Below are 10220 nucleotides of genomic sequence, written 5' to 3' on the forward strand. Positions count from 1 at the left end.
TATGTCTGTGACTGCACTAAGATGTCTGTGACTGCACTAAGATGTCTGTAAATACACTTGTATGTCTGTGACTGCTCTAAGATGTCTGTGACTGCACTAAGATGTCTGTGAATACACTTGTATGTCTGTGACTGTACTAAGACGTCCGTGACTGCACTAAGATGTCTGTGAATACACTTGTATGTCTGTGACTGTACTAAGATGGCTGTGACAGTATTTCGGTGTCCATGGACATCTTTGAATGAAATACGATACCTGTGAATGCGATACCAATCCGAAAACAGACGCTCAGCGTTTTCAGTTCGAAAAAAAGGTTTTACTTCACGTTTAACCTTTATCTGAAGAAACATATCCAATGTTGCACAACACTATTGTATGAGTGACCGTTAGATTACCTGATATATCTCTGACAATGACAGAACGCCCACGATAATGTCATCTTTATTGCCAGACCTCGTGATTGCATTGTATTGATTTATAGTACAAAAGAGATATACTAATAGTCGTTTTGCGTCAACTTTCAAATCCATGACATTTACTGACCTGATTGGTTTCTGCTAACAAAACCAGGTAAGTCATCTGTATAACCTCTCTAGTCATAGGAGAATTGGTGACATATATATTCGACTATTTTCAACGGCAAACGGCGGGAGGGGGATGGGGGAGTCTTGTGTTGGTGACTATGCTTCCCCGGCTGGGATTTCAGAGATGATAGACCTGGCTGAAAAACACACTGGCTGTCTCGACACACACATTTTAATAATGTGAAAGTATTAACATATACAGTAAACTAAGTTTATAACAAACACGCTTATACCGAACTGACGGATATATGGAACTGTTTTGGGGTCCCGTCCTTTTACTTTATATAGGCTGCATATGTACCTATAAGGAACTGCGGTTATAACGAACTAGAATTAGTGGTCCCCTTTAGTTCGTTATAACCGTAGCTTACTGTATATATAAGTGATAATACCAAAATATGAATATGGGAAATTATGAATAAAATGATACTTTCTGAAATGTGTGAAAATATGAAAATGTGAAAATGAAACGGATCTCACCATCCACTCGTACGATACCATGGCAATTCCAGCTGCCGCCCCCGTCCCAGCTAGGCCGACGAAGTGTTCGCTGCCGATGTTGCTGGAGAAGAGAGATGCCCCGACCTGCAGTGAAGCGCACAAAATGTTCAGCCCGTTTCTGGTCTCCCCCTTCGTGATTTTGCTGGAATATTTGTAAAAGCCCATCCGGTGCCCCGTTTCACAAAGCTATCTTAGCGCTACGACTGTCGTAAGTCTGTGTTACAGTACGGGAGTTACGATCTCCTCAGCTGCGATCGCTTTGTGGAACGGAGCCCAGGGGAAACCAGTGGTCGATAGCATGAACAGCTATCTCGCCGTCGGGTTACGATAATACACAATAAGTGTGTGTGTGTGCGTGTGTGCGTGTGTGCGTGCGTGTGTGTGCGTGCGCGTGCGTGCGTGTGTGTGTGTGTGTGAGAGAGTGTGCGTGTGTGTGAGTGTGTGAGTGTGTGTGTGTGTGTGTGTGTGTGTGTGTGTGTGTGTGTGTGTGTGCGTGCGTGCGTGTGTGTGTGTGTGAGAGAGTGTGCGTGTGTGTGAGTGAGTGTATGTGTGTGTGTGTGTGTGGGTTTGTGTGTCTGTGCGTGCGTACGTGCGTCTGTCTGTCTGTCTGTCTGTCTGTCTGTCTGTCTGAAGCACCAGGGCCGTGAAACCACACAAAGGCTTTCGTCAGCTTTCACCAGTATCTTAATACCATAACACTTTTTCATTACTTTCGTCACAAATCTTCAAACTCCTCAAGAAAGTGATACTTTTTGGCGTGAGTTGCATATTAACACTGCCGCAGGATAAAAAGATATTATTCAGCAGAATATAAAAAGAGCTAAGTTCAAGGGTTGCACCAGACTTTGGGGGTATTTTGACATCAGAAGAAACATTGTTGTCGGTTTATATTTTCATTGTACAGTTAATAAAACATAGGCAGCCATTCGTTAACTTGGACCCTTATTAACGTGTTTCCTTCCAAAGTCGGGTACCTAGAAATCAGGAATCATGATCTTAACCTGACTGAAGCCCAAACAGGCCTTGTGTATCCAGAGTGACGTCACACTGAACTGACCGTATTGACCTTTGGGTCGTATATATCTATAGTCTAAACAAAAGGTGTCATTGTTTGTTTGTTTATTTGTTGTTTAACGCCGCACTCAGCAATATCCCAGCTATATGACGGCGGTCTGTAAATAATCGAGTCTGGACCAGACAATCCAATGATTGACATCATGAGCATCGATCCACGCAATTGGGATGCGATGACATGGATCAGCCAAGTCAGCGAGCCTGACCACCCGATCTCGTTAGTCGCCGTTTACGACAAGCATAGTCGCTTTTTACGGCAAGCATGGGTTGCTGAAGACCTATTCTACCCTGGATCTTCACAGGTCCTAGACAAAAGGTGGTGATCATGAAACATAAATGTTAATACCAAGTATTAAAACAAAGATAAGTGTTAACGAACATCCTGAGCAAGGACGTTTATGTCTGTAAAATGTAACACCTGTAGCGCCACACACGTGCGTAGGCTGTCATTCCTGCTTTTGACAGAAGGTCGATTAATCTCTGTGGACCATAATTTATGTCAATTGTATTGATTCTGCTTATCGTACAGTTGTGATTTACTTGATTTGATTCATTCTTTGTGGAAGAACTAGCGGCGTCTGCAACAGGCACAGTGGCTACGGGGTATCGGAATGCTGGAAGCTGGCAGACGTCTGCTCGCAGTGGCCAATACGTTCAATGTTTCACGATCTGTGATTAGCAGACTATGGGACAGGTACCAACAAATCCAAAATGTTAACGATCGACCCCCTTCAGGGCGTTCCCGGGCAACGGCAATACAGGATCGATTGACCCGAAAACAGGCTCTTCGAAATTGAGCTCAAACGGCGATTGCTGCAAACTTTCATCAGGCTACTTGAGGACGAGTTATGTCTCAGACGATAGAAATCGGCTACATGCAACTCATCGCCATGCTCGACGGCCACCCCTTGCAAATCGTCACATTGCCAACAGACGTCAGTGGTGTACACAACGTCGAAACTGGGGTAATCGTCGTTGGTCATGCCTTGTACCCGTGACGATCCGCGTTAGAATTGGTCTTCAGCAACCCATGCTTGTCATAAGAGGCGACTAACGGGATCAGGTGGTCAGACTTGGTTGATGCATGTCATCGTATCCCATTTGCGATCGATGCTTATGATGTCAATCACTGGATTGTCTGGGACTGACTCGATTATTTACAGACCGCCGTCATATAGCTGGAATATTTCAGAGTGCGGCGTTAAACAACAAACAAACACAACGTCATGTTTTCAGATGAGTCCCGATTCACTTTGCACTTGAAGGGCGTGGTCATGTCTGGCGACGTCGAAATGAACGCCAAGCCAATGTCATCATCATACCTCCTGACAGAATTTGGCGATGATAGGTTATGGTGTTGGGTGGCATCATTATGCCTGATCGAAACCAACTCCATATTGTGCAAGGAAGGGTCACTGGACAGTACTATAGGAACAACATACTGATACCATTTGTTGTCTTCCATCCCGCCGGTGGAGAAGAAATCGTGATTCATCGCTAAACCACCCTCGTCTCCAGTTTCTCACATTCCAAGGCTGTAAGGTATGGCGCCAACGCAAGCTTCGCTGTTGGTGGATCTGTTGTAAAACAGGGACGATAACTGGTCTTCTGGGTCGGATTTCAGCCTCGCGAAGATGGTTCCTGACAGTCTGGTCCAATATCCTCCTCAAACCAGAGATGCGTTCTGCAGTCTCTGGCATTGCGATGACATGGGTGGAACAGTCGAATGTTGCGATCCTGTGCAGGGGTGGTAACTCTTGGTCGGCCGGTTCTCGGACTGCAGTGGAATTGAACTGGGTATATCGGTCAAAAAGGCGGCAAATGGTGCTGTGGTGGACGTTGAAGTGGCGTGCGACGGAAGACTAGGATTCTCCTCTTTGGATACGTCCTATGGCGATGTTCCGATCGGCAGCGCTGAGTCTCGGCATTTTCGAACTTGAAAAATGTTGACAATTGAATGGCAAATTATTGGCTTGTGCTTGCCTTTTTATAGCCACTGCCCCGTGTTACGAATGCCATTACTTGCACGTGCATTTTGCTTTACTGTTTTCCTGCACGACATTTTTGAACAAGTGTGAAAACAATTCCGTTTAAGACATTGCAATTCGACAATGGCTGCGTTTTGACGCAGCGTTTGTCAAATATCAGGCCACCAACATTTTCCAATAACATAAATTATATCCAATTTATATACCGGATTTTTGGTGTAGTCAGGTTCAATCAACTACATACTACCTGTGCGTTTCTATATTTGAAGAGTGGACGCATGTTTCAACGCGATTAAAACGCTTTCCATGGTGTATTGGTAAAGTTTAAAATTAAAATATTTTCTTTTGCTGTTATGTTTTTGCTGGCCTGGAAACCATGGTGTGAATGGTTAAATAATTCATCCCACTCCGTCAGCGTTCATATGTCACACACTCCCTATACTGTTTAAAATGCTGTAGTATATAATTATCAAAGTCAACGTAGTACATACATCAGGTAACTGCAGAACAGTTCTCATGCGTGACCATGTTTAATGAAGACCTCTTCAAACAGAAATAAAGGCGCGTTTCGTTTCATTAATTTTACATTTTAACTCATTTGTAAATTCACTGAATAAAACTCTTGTAAAAGCTTACATGATATGGAAAGAGATGAGCAGGTCAAGGCGGGTCAAGTTTATAAAACATCGTGCGGGCCCGTGTGTGTTATACAGTCTCTGTGAGATATCAAAGACTGATGAATATAATGCGCATGTCTTACCGGAAACCAGGTCATACTTCTTCCGGCGAGAAAGTAGCTCTTGACGCTGCCTCGGTCTGGTCGGCATAGTGACTGGAGAGAAGATAACCTTTATCAGAGAACAGTCCTATGTGAGTCTGCCAGCTCGTCAGCCACTCAAGCTGCACTGACCTATTAAAATGCATTGTCATAGCGACTGATTTACTACCATGATCTGAAGAACATTTGACTCCATAGGCAAATTACCCTGTAATTGTCATTACGTTTTAGGCGCTAATCCCCGTTGTTAATCCTCACCAACATTTCATTGTATATTGACTGACAGCCAACCTGGAATACTATATCACCTCATGTATGCCTGAGCTGGAAGGTCCGCTCATCTCTGTGTTTGTGTTGTCAGAGCAGGTATTCCGCTCATTGCGTATTTGTTATTTATTGTTTTAAATTACATGTGCATAAAACGTCCCGGGACAGTGATTTTGTCCTTGATTCCTCCAAGAGCTAATTCCCCGTCAATATGCGCGTTGACAGTATTATTCGCCTGTGTGGCCTCACATTACAGAAATAAATCTTTGTCTATAATGCCGTGTCTGATGTCTATCCCCTCCTGTCTCTCCTTCTCTCCTTCTCTCTTTCTTCCTCACCCACTTCCCTGCCACCTCTCTCTCTTACTCTCTCTCTCTTTCTCTCGCTTTCTCTCTCTTTCCCTCACTCCTACCGTGTCACTTACTCTCGCCGCCGCCTATCTCTCTTTCTCTCTTACTCTCTTTCTTTCTCTCTCTTTCTCTCGCTTTCTATCTCTCCTACCGTGTCACTTACTGTACCCTGCAACATCTCTCTTTCTCCTTTTCTCTCTCTCTCTCTCTTCCTCTCTCTCCTACCGTGTCACTTACTCTCCCCGCCACCTCTCTCTCTTTCTCTCTTACTCTTTCTGTCTTTCTCTCTGTCTCTCTTCCTCTCTCTCCTACCGTGTCAGCTACTCTCCCCGCCACATCTCTCTTTCTCTCTTACTCTCTTTCTTTCTTTCGCTTTCTCTCTCTCCTACCGTGTCACTTACTCTCCCCGCCACATCTCTCTTTCTCTCTTACTCTCTTTCTTTCCTTCGCTTTCTCTCACTCCTACCGTGTCACTTACTCTCGCCGCCGCCTATCTCTCTCTTTCTCTCTTACTCTCTTTCTTTCTCTCTCTTTCTCTCGCTTTCTCTCTCTCCTACCGTGTCACTTACTCTACACTGCCACCTCCCTCTCTTTCTCCTTTACTCTCTCTCTCTCTCTTCCTCTCTCTCCTACCGTGTCACTTACTCTCCCCTGTCACCTCTCTCTCTCTTTCTCCTTTAATCTCTCTCTTTCTTCCTCTCTCCTACCGTGTCACTTACTCTCCCCTGCCACCTCTCTCTCTTTCTTTCTACCTACCGTGTCACTTACTCTCCCCTGCCACCTCTCTCTCTTTCTCCTTTACTCTCTCTCTCTCTTCCTCTCTCTCCTACCGTGTCACTTTACTCTCCCCGCCACCTCTCTCTCTTTCTTTCTCTCCTACCGTGTCACTTACTCTCCCCTGCCACCTCTCTCTCTTTCTCCTTTACTCTCTCTCTCTCTCTTCCTCTCTCCTACCGTGTCACTTACTATCCCCTGCCACCTCTCTCTCTTTCTCCTTTACTCTCTCTCTCTTCCTCTCTCTCCTACCGTGTCACTTACTCTCCCCGCCACCTCTATCTCTTTCTCCTTTACTCTCTCTCTCTCTTCCTCTCTCTCCTACCGTGTCACTTACTCTCCCCGCCACCTCTCTCTCTTTCTCCTTTACTCTCTCTCTCTCTCTTCCTCTCTCTCCTACCGTGTCACTTACTCTCCCCTGCCACCTCTTTCACTTTCTCCTTTACTCTCTTTCTCTTCCTCTCTCCTACCGTGTCACGTACTCTCCCCTGCCACCTCTTTCACTTTCTCCTTTACTCTCTCTCTCTTTCTTTCTCTCCTACCGTGTCACTTACTCTCCCCTGCCACCTCTCTCTCTTCCTCTCTCTCCTACCGTGTCACTTACTCTCCCCTGCCACCTCTCTCTCTTTCTTTCTCTCCTACCGTGTCACTTACTCTCCCCTGCCACCTCTCTCTCTTTCTCCTTTACTCTCTCTCTCTCTCTCTTCCTCTCTCTTCTCCTGGTCACTTACTCTCCCCTGCCACCTCTCTCTCTTCCTCCTTTACTCTCTCTCTCTTCCTCTCTCCTACCGTGTCACTTACTCTCCCCTGCCACCTCTCTCTCTTTCTCCTTTACTCTCTTTCTCTCCTTCTCTCTCTCCTACCGTGTCACTTACTCTCCCCTGCCACTTCTCTCTCTTTCTCCTTTACTCTCTCTCTCCTTCTCTCTCTCCTACCGTGTCACTTACTCTCCCCTGCCACATCTCTCTTTTTCTCCTTTACTCTCTCTCTCCTTCTCTCTCTTCTACCGTGTCACTTACTCTCCCCTGCCACTCTCTCTCTTTCTCTCTTTTCATTCTCTCGTGTTGTCTCCCCCTTGTCCCATGTCTCTCTTTCTCTCCTCCACTCTTCGATTCGCCCTCTCCCAGCTTCACTTTCTCCCGTCTAACTTCTCCCCTACTCTCCCATCTTCCCCCTCCTTCACCCACTCTCTGACAGTGTAAATGCACTTTCACAAGACCCACATTTCTTTATGACAAGATAACACGACAAGGCGCCATGACCCAGCATACAGCTCCCGTAGGCTTGATACTAGAACATATTTACACTCACACACACATACACATGGCCTACTTCTTACGTTCAGATTTGACACCAACAACAACGTTCCTGGTCAGGACAAGACAAACAAAGGTATGGATGTGAGCGGCAGCTCCACCAGTGACTCGCCTACGGGCAACAAACTTTATCCATTTCTTTGTTTAAAAAACGTAGAATAATTATGAAAATAAGGGAAAAGGATAAAAACAATTATCGACCCTGAATTGAAATCAGGAAAATCGTTTCTTTTTTTAAAATGGAAGAAAACAAATTGCCATAAGCGCTGAGGGGAAAGTGTTTGTCCTCGTCAGGGTTACCATAGACTTCCGTAAGTCTTACAGGCAATAATTATTACTTTAAATCATAATTTCTAGTTGTCCCCATAAGAGGGTGCACTGTCCACATATCTAGACTTGCCTATTATGACGATGGAATGACTACACATCCATAGACCTTTCTTTCAGTACAGCCTTGGAGAAAGGCTATGGTTACCAACACTTTGTCTTCCACTCGAAGCCAAGTCATAGCACACCGCTGACTGTGTTACCCCGTGGTGATGTATTGTCTGACAATGGGTAATGTATGTGTTATCAGTCACTGATAATGCTTGTAACACAATGCGACAGACCACCAGCCTTGACCAGAGCTTGATTACACTCAGACCGCTAATAGAGACACACGGCGTGATGTACATGCACGCCTGTATCAAACATAGTAGATATTAATGCGTTAAATATAAGACAGTTTTAGACCTTCTTTAAAACATTGCCGGATAGGTTACACATTTGGACTTTTGTGATAGTAGGTTGAGAGATGTTTGCGTCTTTCAGTTTCCTATCAACTAAATTAACATCACGAATAGGATTGGTTGACGGAAATGCCGAACATGGTAACCATGGCGACAACGCCAGGCATATTCTATTGTTGCATTCAACGCCAGGGATATTCTACTGTTGCATTCAACTCCAGGCATATTCTACTGTTGCATTCAACGCCAGGCATATTCTACTGTTGTATTCAACGTCAGGCATATTCTACTGTTGTATTCAACGTCAGGCACATTCTACTGTTGTATTCAACTTCAGGTATATTCTACAGTTGCATTCAACGCCAGGCATATTCTACTGTTGCATTCAACGCCAGGCATATTCCACTGTTGCATTCAACGCCAGGCATATTCTATTGTTGCATTCAACTTCAGGCATATTCTATTGTTGCATTCAACGCCAGGCATATTCTACTGTTGCATTCAACGCCAGGCATATTCCACTGTTGCATTCAACGTCAGGCATATTCTATTGTTGCATTCAACTTCAGGCATATTCTATTGTTGCATTCAACGTCAGGCATATTCTACTGTTGCATTCAACGCCAGGCATATTTTACTGTTGCATTCAATGTCAGGCATATTCTACTGTTGCATTCAACGCCAGGCATATTCTACTGTTGCATTCAACGCCAGGCATATTCTACGCAATCATTCAAATATATATTTCTGACCTTTCTTGTACATGATATACTTATCATTGGTATTAAGTTTTATGCATTTATGTAGTAGTAGCAGTAGTAGTAGTAGTAGTAGTAGTAGTAGTAGTAGTACTGAATGTCAAAGGACATTGGACATCATTGAGTTCGCAGACACCGGACTACGAATGAAGTGTACCCAAATAAAATGTCTCCCTCTCATTGCTGTAGCGAAGCGTCAAATACAATGTCTGTTTATTGTTTAACGCCGTACTCAGCAATATTCCAGCTATATGACGGCGGTCAGTAAATAATCGAGTCTGGACCAGACAATCCAGTGATTGACATCATGAGCATCGATCCACAAATTGTCTAATACAATGGTTGGGTTGATGCCTCAATATATGTTTATAAATATATTCCATGTATACATCATATTTAATAAAATCAAGCTGATTATAATATATTTTGAAAAGATTAACAATACTGTATTGCCAATGCACTTGTCTCCTAAACTGTTAGCATTCAAACACAATGGACGCCTGACGGTTGTTAAATGTTTATACACAACTGCATGACACGGCCATGCTGTAGACTTACCCACAAGCCCACTGCCAGTACAACCAAGAAGTATCCGACAAGGATTGTGATATCTCCCCAGTGTTCTAGTCCTGGCGTGTCCATCGCTGTCTAGTGGCGTTCTGACGGGCACCTGCCTTGACACTCCCACCAGGGGGCGTTGTCTCGCGACGTCACTATCAATGTGTTACTACCGTGAATAAAATAAACATTGTTGGCGATAAGGACAGGTTACTACACGAGTAAGACTTTTGTCATACATCATTTTAAAAAGTGGGACAGGATCTGGAAGCTGTTGAACAACATCATGTGTAGACTAATGGACGTTCACGGGCTTTCCTCCCACATTAAGCCGAGACGCAGCGACAAAACTGGAATAATGTTAAAAGCGGCGTTAAACCCAACTCACTCACTTCTCACTCCGTATAACCGCAGACATGTAAAGTAAGTACTGATTATTATTAATCATGTTATTAACGGTGAAACATGTATGTTCCCGAAAATGTTCAGATAGTATTGACCGCCTCCGTGGTCTAATGGTAAAGCGTCCGCCCGGAGAGCG

The 10220-nt window shown here is 44.4% G+C and overlaps 1 protein-coding gene across 1 annotated transcript in view; it reads right to left on the reverse strand.

Moving 5' to 3' along the window:
- The window catches only part of LOC124145635 (sodium/glucose cotransporter 5-like), a 29512-nt gene extending 19625 nt beyond the window's left edge, over positions 1 to 9887 (reverse strand). Inside the window, exons 1-3 of the mRNA XM_048389563.1 lie at positions 9680 to 9887; positions 4908 to 4979; positions 1065 to 1169 (exon numbers count right to left, since the gene is read on the reverse strand). Coding sequence (XP_048245520.1) covers positions 1065 to 1169; positions 4908 to 4979; positions 9680 to 9763 — 261 coding nt within the window. The 5' untranslated portion in view covers positions 9764 to 9887. The remainder of the gene's footprint in view (positions 1 to 1064; positions 1170 to 4907; positions 4980 to 9679) is intronic.
- Between the last annotated feature and the right edge of the window lie 333 nt (positions 9888 to 10220).

This window comes from Haliotis rufescens, unplaced genomic scaffold (assembly GCF_023055435.1).
Source record: "Haliotis rufescens isolate VD_foot unplaced genomic scaffold, xgHalRufe1.0.p SCAF_8, whole genome shotgun sequence".
Taxonomy (NCBI): Eukaryota; Metazoa; Mollusca; class Gastropoda; order Lepetellida; family Haliotidae; genus Haliotis; species Haliotis rufescens.